This window comes from Anomaloglossus baeobatrachus, chromosome 1 (genome assembly GCF_048569485.1).
Source record: "Anomaloglossus baeobatrachus isolate aAnoBae1 chromosome 1, aAnoBae1.hap1, whole genome shotgun sequence".
NCBI lineage: Eukaryota > Metazoa > Chordata > Amphibia > Anura > Aromobatidae > Anomaloglossus > Anomaloglossus baeobatrachus.
The window spans coordinates 970,815,439-970,829,587 of NC_134353.1; the positions used below are offsets into that span (position 1 = coordinate 970,815,439).

Here is a 14,149-nt window from a genome sequence, read left to right on the forward strand (position 1 = left end):
GCGGTGGTGAAATCACCACAACCGTGGGTGGCGTCACGGACATCATCCAAAACACCCCAAATCCCCCCTTTCACTCACGGGCGAGGAGCGCCGCTCGAGAACCCCCCCGGGATCCGGCCCACAGCTCGAGCCACCACCGAGCAGCGGCAGCCGCCGGACCCGAGCAGAAGGGGTGAGCGCGGTGTGCCGACACCCTCCTCCCCGCCCGCGACACTGAGCCCCGGCACAGTGCTAACCGCTGAGCCCCGGCACAGTGCTAACCGCTGAGCCCCGGCACAGTGCTAACCGCTGAGCCCCGGCACAGTGCTAACCGCTGAGCCCCGGCACAGTGCTAACCGCTGAGCCCCGGCACAGTGCTAACCGCTGAGCCCCGGCCCAGGGCTGACCGCTGAGCCCCGGCTCAGGGCTAACCCCTGAGACATCATGCTACTCAAGTAGATTCATATCTTCCATCGTCTTTGATGTGCTGCTTTCTAACATGGACCCTGACTTCAATTTTCTTATTTCTTTTCAGCTACGAAAATCGTGGAGAAAAGTAAGATTGTGTGCACTAATGTTAGCGAGAAAGGAGCCCTGGTCTCCTGCCCACCAGGTACAGTACACAAGTCATCTTTGGTGATCCCATGTGTAGAAGTCATCAGGTCACTCAGCACCAGACTCCTCCGTCCTCACCTGGCAGGATTTATCAGAAATCCCATACTTACTATTACATGTTACGTTCCTATCCCTGCTCTTTATAGGGGCTAAAGAATTGTTACAGGGGTGATTCATGCCTGTACTGGTCTGTGCCCTCCCCAGTGACATCACACATCATAGATAGACATGAGCAACAGGAAACTCCCCAGTGACATCACATACAGAGCTAGACATGAGCAACAGAGAACTCCCCAGTGACATCACACACAGAGCTAGACATGAGCAACAGAGAACTCCCCAGTGACATCACACACAGAGCTAGACATGAACAACAGAGAACTCCCCAGTGACATCACACACAGAGCTAGACATGAACAACAGAGAACTCCCCAGTGACATCACATACAGAGCTAGACATGAGCAACAGAGAATTCCCCAGTGACATCACACACAGAGCTAGACATGAGCAACAGGGAACTCCCCAGTGACATCACATACAGAGCTAGACATGAGCAACAGAGAACTCCCCAGTGACATCACACACAGAGCTAGACATGAGCAACAGGAAACTCCCCAGTGACATCACACACAGAGCTAGACATGATCAACAGAGAACTCCCCAGTGACATCACACACAGAGCTAGACATGACCAACAGGGAACTCCCCAGTGACATCACACACAGAGCTAGACATGAACAACAGGAAACTCCCCAGTGACATCACACACAGAGCTAGACATGAACAACAGAGAACTCCCCAGTGACATCACACACAGAGCTAGACATGAACAACAGAGAACTCCCCAGTGACATCACACACACAGAGCTAGACATGAGCAACAGAGAACTCCCCAGTGACATCACACACACAGAGCTAGACATGAGCAACAGGAAACTCCCCAGTGATATCACACACAGAGCTAGACATGAGCAACAGGGAACTCCCCAGTGACATCACACACAGAGCTAGACATGAGCAACAGAGAACTCCCCAGTGACATCACACACAGAGCTAGACATGAGCAACAGGAAACTCCCCAGTGACATCACACACAGAGCTAGACATGAACAACAGAGAACTCCCCAGTGACATCACACACAGAGCTAGACATGAACAACAGAGAACTCCCCAGTGACATCACACACAGAGCTAGACATGAGCAACAGAGAACTCCCCAGTGACATCACACACAGAGCTAGACATGAGCAACAGAGAACTCCCCAGTGACATCACACACAGAGCTAGACATGATCAACAGAGAACACCCCAGTGACATCACACACAGAGCTAGACATGAGCAACAGGGAACTCCCCAGTGACATCACACACAGAGCTAGACATGAGCAACAGGGAACTCCCCAGTGACATCACACACAGAGCTAGACATGATCAACAGAGAACTCCCCAGTGACATCACACACAGAGCTAGACATGATCAACAGAGAACTCCCCAGTGACATCACACACAGAGCTAGACATGAACAACAGGAAACTCCCCAGTGACATCACACACAGAGCTAGACATGATCAACAGAGAACTCCCCAGTGACATCACACACAGAGCTAGACATGATCAACAGAGAACTCCCCAGTGACATCACACAAAGAGCTAGACATGAACAACAGGAAACTCCCCAGTGACATCACACACAGAGCTAGACATGAGCAACAGAGAACTCCCCAGTGACATCACACACAGAGCTAGACATGAGCAACAGGAAACTCCCCAGTGACATCACACACAGAGCTAGACATGAACAACAGGAATCTCCCCAGTGACATCACACACAGAGCTAGACATGAACAACAGAGAACTCCCCAGTGACATCACACACAGAGCTAGACATGAGCAACAGAGAACTCCCCAGTGACATCACACACAGAGCTAGACATAAACAACAGAGAACTCCCCAGTGACATCACACACAGAGCTAGACATGATCAACAGGAAACTCCCCAGTGACATCACACACAGAGCTAGACATGAGCAACAGAGAACTCCCCAGTGACATCACACACAGAGCTAGACATGAGCAACAGAGAACTCCCCAGTGACATCACACACAGAGCTAGACATGAGCAACAGGGAACTCCCCAGTGACATCACACACAGAGCTAGACATGAACAACAGAGAACTCCCCAGTGACATCACACACAGAGCTAGACATGAACAACAGGAAACTCCCCAGTGACATCACACACAGAGCTAGACATGAGCAACAGAGAACTCCCCAGTGACATCACACACAGAGCTAGACATGAGCAACAGGGAACTCCCCAGTGACATCACACACAGAGCTAGACATGAACAACAGAGAACTCCCCAGTGACATCACACACAGAGCTAGACATGAACAACAGAGAACTCCCCAGTGACATCACACACAGAGCTAGACATGAGCAACAGAGAACTCCCCAGTGACATCACACACAGAGCTAGACATGAGCAACAGAGAACTCCCCAGTGACATCACACACAGAGCTAGACATGATCAACAGAGAACACCCCAGTGACATCACACACAGAGCTAGACATGAGCAACAGGGAACTCCCCAGTGACATCACACACAGAGCTAGACATGAGCAACAGGGAACTCCCCAGTGACATCACACACAGAGCTAGACATGATCAACAGAGAACTCCCCAGTGACATCACACACAGAGCTAGACATGATCAACAGAGAACTCCCCAGTGACATCACACACAGAGCTAGACATGAACAACAGGAAACTCCCCAGTGACATCACACACAGAGCTAGACATGATCAACAGAGAACTCCCCAGTGACATCACACACAGAGCTAGACATGATCAACAGGGAACTCCCCAGTGACATCACACACAGAGCTAGACATGAGCAACAGAGAACTCCCCAGTGACATCACACACAGAGCTAGACATGAACAACAGGAAACTCCCCAGTGACATCACACACAGAGCTAGACATGAACAACAGAGAACTCCCCAGTGACATCACACACAGAGCTAGACATGAACAACAGAGAACTCCCCAGTGACATCACACACAGAGCTAGACATGAGCAACAGAGAACTCCCCAGTGACATCACACACAGAACTAGACATGATCAACAGAGAACTCCCCAGTGACATCACACACAGAGCTAGACATGATCAACAGGGAACTCCCCAGTGACATCACACACAGAGCTAGACATGAGCAACAGGGAACTCCCCAGTGACATCACACACAGAGCTAGACATGAGCAACAGAGAACTCCCCAGTGACATCACACACAGAGCTAGACATGAACAACAGAGAACTACCCAGTGACATCACACACAGAGCTAGACATGAGCAACAGGGAACTCCCCAGTGACATCACACACAGAGCTAGACATGACCAACAGAGAATTCCCCACTGACATCACACACAGAGCTAGACATGATCAACAGAGAACTCCCCAGTGACACCACACACAGAGCTAGACATGACCAACAGGGAACTCCCCAGTGACATCCCACACAGAGCTAGACATGAACAACAGAGAACTCCCCAGTGACATCACACACAGAGCTAGACATGAGCAACAGGGAACTCCCCAATGACATCACACACAGAGCTAGACATGAACAACAGGGAACTCCCCAGTGACATCACACACAGAGCTAGACATGAGCAACAGAGAACTCCCCAGTGACATCACACACAGAGCTAGACATGAGCAACAGAGAACTCCCCAGTGACATCACACACAGAGCTAGACATGAACAACAGAGAACTCCCCAGTGACATCACACACAGAGCTAGACATGAACAACAGAGAACTCCCCAGTGACATCACACACAGAGCTAGACATGAACAACAGAGAACTCCCCAGTGACATCACACACAGAGCTAGACATGAACAACAGAGAACTCCCCAGTGACATCACACACAGAGCTAGACATGAACAACAGAGAACTCCCCAGTGACATCACACACAGAGCTAGACATGATCAACAGAGAACTCCCCAGTGACATCACACACAGAGCTAGACATGATCAACAGAGAACTCCCCAGTGACATCACACACAGAGCTAGACATGATCAACAGGGAACTCCCCAGTGACATCACACACAGAGCTAGACATGAACAACAGAGAACTCCCCAGTGACATCACACACAGAGCTAGACATGAACAACAGGGAACTCCCCAGTGACATCACACACAGAGCTAGACATGAGCAATAGAGAACTCCTCAGTGACATCACACACAGAGCTAGACATGAGCAACAGAGAACTCCCCAGTGACATCACACACAGAGCTAGACATGAGCAACAGAGAACTCCCCAGTGACATCACACACAGAGCTAGACATGATCAACAGAGAACACCCCAGTGACATCACACACAGAGCTAGACATGATCAACAGAGAACTCCCCAGTGACATCACACACAGAGCTAGACATGAACAACAGAGAACTCCCCAGTGACATCACACACAGAGCTAGACATGAGCAACAGAGAACTCCCCAGTGACATAACACACAGAGCTAGACATGAGCAACAGAGAACTCCCCAGTGACATCACACACAAAGCTAGACATGATCAACAGGGAACTCCCCAGTGACATCACACACAGAGCTAGACATGAACAACAGAGAACTCCCCAGTGACATCACACACAGAGCTAGACATGAGCAACAGAGAACTCCCCAGTGACATCACACACAGAGCTAGACATGAGCAACAGAGAACTCCACAGTGACATCACACACAAAGCTAGACATGATCAACAGGGAACTCCCCAGTGACATCACACACAGAGCTAGACATGAACAACAGAGAACTCCCCAGTGACATCACACACAGAGCTAGACATGATCAACAGAGAACTCCCCAGTGACATCACACACAGAGCTAGACATGAGCAACAGAGAACTCCCCAGTGACATCACACACAGAGCTAGACATGAGCAACAGGGAACTCCCCAGTGACATCACACACAGAGCTAGACATGAGCAACAGAGAATTCCCCAGTGACATCACACACAGAGCTAGACATGAGCAACAGAGAACTCCCCAGTGACATCACACACAGAGCTAGACATGAGCAACAGAGAACTCCCCAGTGACATCACACACAGAGCTAGACATGATCAACAGGAAACTCCCCAGTGACATCACACACAGAGCTAGACATGACCAACAGAGAACTCCCCAGTGACATCACACACAGAGCTAGACATGAACAACAGAGAACTCCCCAGTGACATCACACACAGAGCTAGACATGAACAACAGAGAACACCCCAGTGACATCACACACAGAGCTAGACATGACCAACAGAGAACTCCCCAGTGACATCACACACAGAGCTAGACATGAACAACAGAGAACTCCCCAGTGACATCACACACAGAGCTAGACATGACCAACAGAGAACTCCCCAGTGACCTCACACACAGAGCTAGACATGAGCAACAGGAAACTCCCCAGTGACATCACACACAGAGCTAGACATGAGCAACAGAGAACTCCCCAGTGACATCACACACAGAGCTAGACATGATCAACAGAAAACTCCCCAGTGACATCACACGCAGAGCTAGACATGATCAACAGAGAACTCCCCAGTGACATCACACGCAGAGCTAGACATGAGCAACAGGAAACTCCCCAGTGACATCACACACAGAGCTAGACATGAACAACAGAGAACTCCCCAGTGACATCACACACAGAGCTAGACATGACCAACAGAGAACTCCCCAGTGACATCACACACAGAGCTAGACATGATCAACAGAAAACTCCCCAGTGACATCACACGCAGAGCTAGACATGAACAACAGAGAACTCCCCAGTGACATCACACACAGAGCTAGACATGAACAACAGAGAACTCCCCAGTGACATCACACACAGAGCTAGACATGAGCAACAGGGAACTCCCCAGTGACATCACACACAGAGCTAGACATGAACAACAGAGAACTCCCCAGTGACATCACACACAGAGCTAGACATGAGCAACAGAGAACTCCCCAGTGACATCACACACAGAGCTAGACATGAGCAACAGGAAACTCCCCAGTGACATCACACACAGAGCTAGACATGATCAACAGAGAACTCCCCAGTGACATCACACGCAGAGCTAGACATGATCAACAGGGAACTCCCCAGTGACATCACACGCAGAGCTAGACATGAGCAACAGGAAACTCCCCAGTGACATCACACACAGAGCTAGACATGAACAACAGAGAACTCCCCAGTGACATCACACACAGAGCTAAACATGAGCAACAGGGAACTCCCCAGTGACCTCACACACAGAGCTAGACATGAGCAACAGGGAACTCCCCAGTGACATCACACACAGAGCTAGACATGAGCAACAGGGAACTCCCCAGTGACCTCACACACAGAGCTAGACATGAGCAACAGGGAACTCCCCAGTGACCTCACACACAGAGCTAGACATGATCAACAGGGAACACCCCAGTGACATCACACACAGAGCTAGACATGATCAACAGGGAACACCCCAGTGACATCACACACAGAGCTAGACATGAGCAACAGGGAACTCCCCAATGACATCACACACAGAGCTAGACATGAACAACAGGGAACTCCCCAGTGACATCACACACAGAGCTAGACATGAACAACAGAGAACTCCCCAGTGACATCACACACAGAGCTAGACATGAACAACAGGGAACTCCCCAGTGACATCACACACAGAGCTAGACATGACCAACAGAGAACTCCCCAGTGACATCACACACAGAGCTAGACATGACCATCAGGGAACTCCCCAGTGACATCACACACAGAGCTAGACATGAGCAACAGAGAACTCCCCAGTGACATCACACACAGAGCTAGACATGAACAACAGAGAACTCCCCAGTGACATCACACACAGAGCTAGACATGACCAACAGAGAACTCCCCAGTGACATCACACACAGAGCTAGACATGACCAACAGGGAACTCCCCAGTGACATCACACACAGAGCTAGACATGAGCAACAGGGAACTCCCCAGTGACATCACACACAGAGCTAGACATGACCAACAGAGAACTCCCCAGTGACATCACACACAGAGCTAGACATGAGCAACAGGGAACTCCCCAGTGACATCACACACAGAGCTAGACATGACCAACAGGGAACTCCCCAGTGACATCACACACAGAGCTAGACATGAGCAACAGGGAACTCCCCAGTGACATCACACACAGAGCTAGACATGAACAACAGAGAACTCCCCAGTGACATCACACACAGAGCTAGACACGAACAACAGGGAACTCCCCAGTGACATCACACACAGAGCTAGACACGAACAACAGGGAACTCCCCAGTGACATCACACACAGAGCTAGACATGATCAACAGAGAACACCCCAGTGACATCACACACAGAGCTAGACATGAGCAACAGGGAACTCCCCAGTGACATCACACACAGAGCTAGACATGAGCAACAGGGAACTCCTCAGTGACATCACACACAGAGCTAGACATGAGCAACAGAGAACTCCCCAGTGACATCACACACAGAGCTAGACATGAACAACAGGGAACTCCCCAGTGACATCACACACAGAGCTAGACATGAGCAACAGAGAACTCCCCAGTGACATCACACACAGAGCTAGACATGAGCAACAGGAAACTCCCCAGTGACATCACACACAGAGCTAGACATGAACAACAGGGGACTCCCCAGTGACATCACACACAGAGCTAGACATGAACAACAGGAAACTCCCCAGTGACCTCACACACAGAGCTAGACATGAGCAACAGAGAACTCCCCAGTGACCTCACACACAGAGCTAGACATGAGCAACAGAGAACTCCCCAGTGACATCACACACAGAGCTAGACATGATCAACAGGGAACTCCCCAGTGACATCACACACAGAGCTAGACATGATCAACAGAAAACTCCCCAGTGACATCACACACAGAGCTAGACATGACCAACAGAGAACTCCCCAGTGACCTCACACACAGAGCTAGACATGAGCAACAGGAAACTCCCCAGTGACATCACACACAGAGCTAGACATGAGCAACAGAGAACTCCCCAGTGACATCACACACAGAGCTAGACATGATCAACAGAAAACTCCCCAGTGACATCACACGCAGAGCTAGACATGATCAACAGAGAACTCCCCAGTGACATCACACACAGAGCTAGACATGAGCAACAGGAAACTCCCCAGTGACATCACACACAGAGCTAGACATGAACAACAGAGAACTCCCCAGTGACATCACACACAGAGCTAGACATGAACAACAGAGAACTCCCCAGTGACATCACACACAGAGCTAGACATGATCAACAGAAAACTCCCCAGTGACATCACACGCAGAGCTAGACATGAACAACAGAGAACTCCCCAGTGACATCACACACAGAGCTAGACATGAACAACAGAGAACTCCCCAGTGACATCACACACAGAGCTAGACATGAGCAACAGGGAACTCCCCAGTGACATCACACACAGAGCTAGACATGAACAACAGAGAACTCCCCAGTGACATCACACACAGAGCTAGACATGAGCAACAGAGAACTCCCCAGTGACATCACACACAGAGCTAGACATGAGCAACAGGAAACTCCCCAGTGACATCACACACAGAGCTAGACATGATCAACAGAGAACTCCCCAGTGACATCACACGCAGAGCTAGACATGATCAACAGGGAACTCCCCAGTGACATCACACACAGAACTAGACATGAGCAACAGGGAACTCCCCAGTGACATCACACACAGAGCTAGACATGAACAACAGAGAACTCCCCAGTGACATCACACACAGAGCTAGACATGAACAACAGGGAACTCCCCAGTGACATCACACACAGAGCTAGACATGAGCAACAGGGAACTCCCCAGTGACATCACACACAGAGCTAGACATGAGCAACAGGGAACTCCCCAGTGACATCACACACAGAGCTAGACATGAGCAACAGGGAACTCCCCAGTGACATCACACACAGAGCTAGACACGAACAACAGGGAACTCCCCAGTGACATCACACACAGAGCTAGACACGAACAACAGGGAACTCCCCAGTGACATCACACACAGAGCTAGACACGAACAACAGGGAACTCCCCAGTGACATCACACACAGAGCTAGACATGATCAACAGAGAACACCCCAGTGACATCACACACAGAGCTAGACATGAGCAACAGGGAACTCCCCAGTGACATCACACACAGAGCTAGACATGAGCAACAGGGAACTCCTCAGTGACATCACACACAGAGCTAGACATGATCAACAGAGAACTCCCCAGTGACATCACACACAGAGCTAGACATGAGCAACAGGGAACTCCTCAGTGACATCACACACAGAGCTAGACATGAACAACAGAGAACTCCCCAGTGACATCACACACAGAGCTAGACACGAACAACAGGGAACTCCCCAGTGACATCACACACAGAGCTAGACACGAACAACAGGGAACTCCCCAGTGACATCACACACAGAGCTAGACATGATCAACAGAGAACACCCCAGTGACATCACACACAGAGCTAGACATGAGCAACAGGGAACTCCCCAGTGACATCACACACAGAGCTAGACATGATCAACAGGGAACTCCTCAGTGACATCACACACAGAGCTAGACATGAGCAACAGGGAACTCCTCAGTGACATCACACACAGAGCTAGACATGAACAACAGAGAACTCCCCAGTGACATCACACACAGAGCTAGACACGAACAACAGGGAACTCCCCAGTGACATCACACACAGAGCTAGACACGAATAACAGGGAACTCCCCAGTGACATCACACACAGAGCTAGACATGATCAACAGAGAACACCCCAGTGACATCACACACAGAGCTAGACATGAGCAACAGGGAACTCCCCAGTGACATCACACACAGAGCTAGACATGAGCAACAGGGAACTCCTCAGTGACATCACACACAGAGCTAGACATGATCAACAGAGAACTCCCCAGTGACATCACACACAGAGCTAGACATGAGCAACAGGAAACTCCCCAGTGACATCACACACAGAGCTAGACATGATCAACAGAGAACTCCCCAGTGACATCACACACAGAGCTAGACATGAACAACAGGGGACTCCCCAGTGACATCACACACAGAGCTAGACATGAACAACAGGAAACTCCCCAGTGACATCACACACAGAGCTAGACATGACCAACAGGGAACTCCCCAGTGACATCACACACAGAGCTAGACATGACCAACAGAGAACTCCCCAGTGACATCACACACAGAGCTAGACATGAACAACAGAGAACTCCCCAGTGACATCACACACAGAGCTAGACATGAACAACAGGGAACTCCCCAGTGACATCACACACAGAGCTAGACATGAACAACAGAGAACTCCCCAGTGACATCACACACAGAGCTAGACATGAACAACAGAGAACTCCCCAGTGACATCACACACAGAGCTAGACATGAGCAACAGAGAACTCCCCAGTGACATCACACACAGAGCTAGACATGATCGACAGGGAACTCCCCAGTGACATCACACACAGAGCTAGACATGAGCAACAGAGAACTCCCCAGTGACATCACACGCAGAGCTAGACATGAGCAACAGGAAACTCCCCAGTGACATCACACACAGAGCTAGACATGAACAACAGGGAACTCCCCAGTGACATCACACACAGAGCTAGACATGAGCAACAGAGAACTCCCCAGTGACATCCCACACAGAGCTAGACATGAGCAACAGAGAACTCCCCAGTGACATCACACACAGAGCTAGACATGAACAACAGGGAACTCCCCAGTGACATCACACACAGAGCTAGACATGAGCAACAGGGAACTCCCCAGTGACATCACACACAGAGCTAGACATGCGCAACAGGGAACTCCCCAGTGACATCACACACAGAGCTAGACATGAGCAACAGAGAACTCCCCAGTGACATCACACACAGAGCTAGACATGACCAACAGGAAACTCCCCAGTGACATCACACACAGAGCTAGACATGAGCAACAGGGAACTGCCCAGTGACATCACACACAGAGCTAGACATGAGCAACAGAGAACTCCCCAGTGACATCACACACAGAGCTAGACATGACCAACAGGGAACTCCCCAGTGACATCACACACAGAGCTAGACATGAACAACAGAGAACTCCCCAGTGACATCACACACAGAGCTAGACATGAACAACAGAGAACTCCCCAGTGACATCACACACAGAGCTAGACATGACCAACAGAGAACTCCCCAGTGACATCACACACAGAGCTAGACATGACCAACAGAGAACTCCCCAGTGACATCACACACAGAGCTAGACATGAACAACAGGGAACTCCCCAGTGACATCACACACAGAGCTAGACATGACCAACAGAGAACTCCCCAGTGACATCACACACAGAGCTAGACATGAGCAACAGGGAACTCCCCAGTGACATCACACACAGAGCTAGACATGAGCAACAGGGAACTCCCCAGTGACATCACACACAGAGCTAGACATGAGCAACAGGGAACTCCTCAGTGACATCACACACAGAGCTAGACATGAGCAACAGAGAACTCCCCAGTGACATCACACACAGAGCTAGACATGAACAACAGGGAACTCCCCAGTGACATCACACACAGAGCTAGACATGAGCAACAGAGAACTCCCCAGTGACATCACACACAGAGCTAGACATGAACAACAGGGAACTCCCCAGTGACATCACACACAGAGCTAGACATGACCAACAGGGAACTCCCCAGTGACATCACACACAGAGCTAGACATGAACAACAGAGAACTCCCCAGTGACATCACACACAGAGCTAGACATGAACAACAGAGAACTCCCCAGTGACATCACACACAGAGCTAGACATGATCAACAGAGAACTCCCCAGTGACATCACACACAGAGCTAGACATGAACAACAGAGAACTCCCCAGTGACATCACACACAGAGCTAGACATGACCAACAGAGAACTCCCCAGTGACATCACACACAGAGCTAGACATGATCGACAGAGAACTCCCCAGTGACATCACACACAGAGCTAGACATGATCAACAGAGAACTCCCCAGTGACATCACACACAGAGCTAGACATGATCGACAGGGAACTCCCCAGTGACATCACACACAGAGCTAGACATGATCAACAGAGAACTCCCCAGTGACATCACACACAGAGCTAGAAATGATCAACAGAGAACTCCCCAGTGACATCACACACAGAGCTAGACATGATCAACAGAGAACTCCCCAGTGACATCACACACAGAGCTAGACATGAGCAACAGAGAACTCCCCAGTGACATCACACACAGAGCTAGACATGAGCAACAGAGAACTCCCCAGTGACATCACACACAGAGCTAGACATGACCAACAGAACTCCCCAGTGACATCACACACAGAGCTAGACATGACCAACAGAGAACTCCCCAGTGACATCACACACAGAGCTAGACATGAGCAACAGGGAACTCCTCAGTGACATCACACACAGAGCTAGACATGAACAACAGGGAACTCCCCAGTGACATCACACACAGAGCTAGACATGATCAACAGAGAACTCCCCAGTGACATCACACACAGAGCTAGACATGACCAACAGAGAACTCCCCAGTGACATCACACACAGAGCTAGACATGACCAACAGAGAACTCCCCAGTGACATCACACACAGAGCTAGACATGAACAACAGGGAACTCCCCAGTGACATCACACACAGAGCTAGACATGAACAACAGAGAACTCCCCAGTGACATCACACACAGAGCTAGACATGACCAACAGAGAACTCCCCAGTGACATCACACACAGAGCTAGACATGACCAACAGAGAACTCCCCAGTGACATCACACACAGAGCTAGACATGACCAACAGAGAACTCCCCAGTGACATCACACACAGAGCTAGACATGACCAACAGAGAACTCCCCAGTGACATCACACACAGAGCTAGACATGAACAACAGGGAACTCCCCAGTGACATCACACACAGAGCTAGACATGAACAACAGAGAACTCCCCAGTGACATCACACACAGAGCTAGACATGAACAACAGAGAACTCCCCAGTGACATCACACACAGAGCTAGACATGAACAACAGAGAACTCCCCAGTGACATCACACACAGAGCTAGACATGAACAACAGAGAACTCCCCAGTGACATCACACACAGAGCTAGACATGAACAACAGAGAACTCCCCAGTGACATCACACACAGAGCTAGACATGAGCAACAGGGAACTCCCCAGTGACATCACACACAGAGCTAGACATGAACAACAGGGAACTCCCCAGTGACATCACACACAGAGCTAGACATGAGCAACAGAGAACTCCCCAGTGACATCACACACAGAGCTAGACATGAGCAACAGAGAACTCCCCAGTGACATCACACACAGAGCTAGACATGAACAACAGAGAACTCCCCAGTGACATCA

General features: G+C 50.0%; 1 protein-coding gene across 1 annotated transcript in view; it reads left to right on the forward strand.

Annotated features, from left to right (window-relative positions):
- LOC142302918 (resistin-like beta) overlaps positions 1-14,149 on the forward strand; it is a 43,747-nt gene that overhangs the window by 26,486 nt on the left and 3,112 nt on the right. The window contains exon 3 of the mRNA XM_075344024.1: positions 515-592. Coding sequence (XP_075200139.1) covers positions 515-592 — 78 coding nt within the window. The remainder of the gene's footprint in view (positions 1-514; positions 593-14,149) is intronic.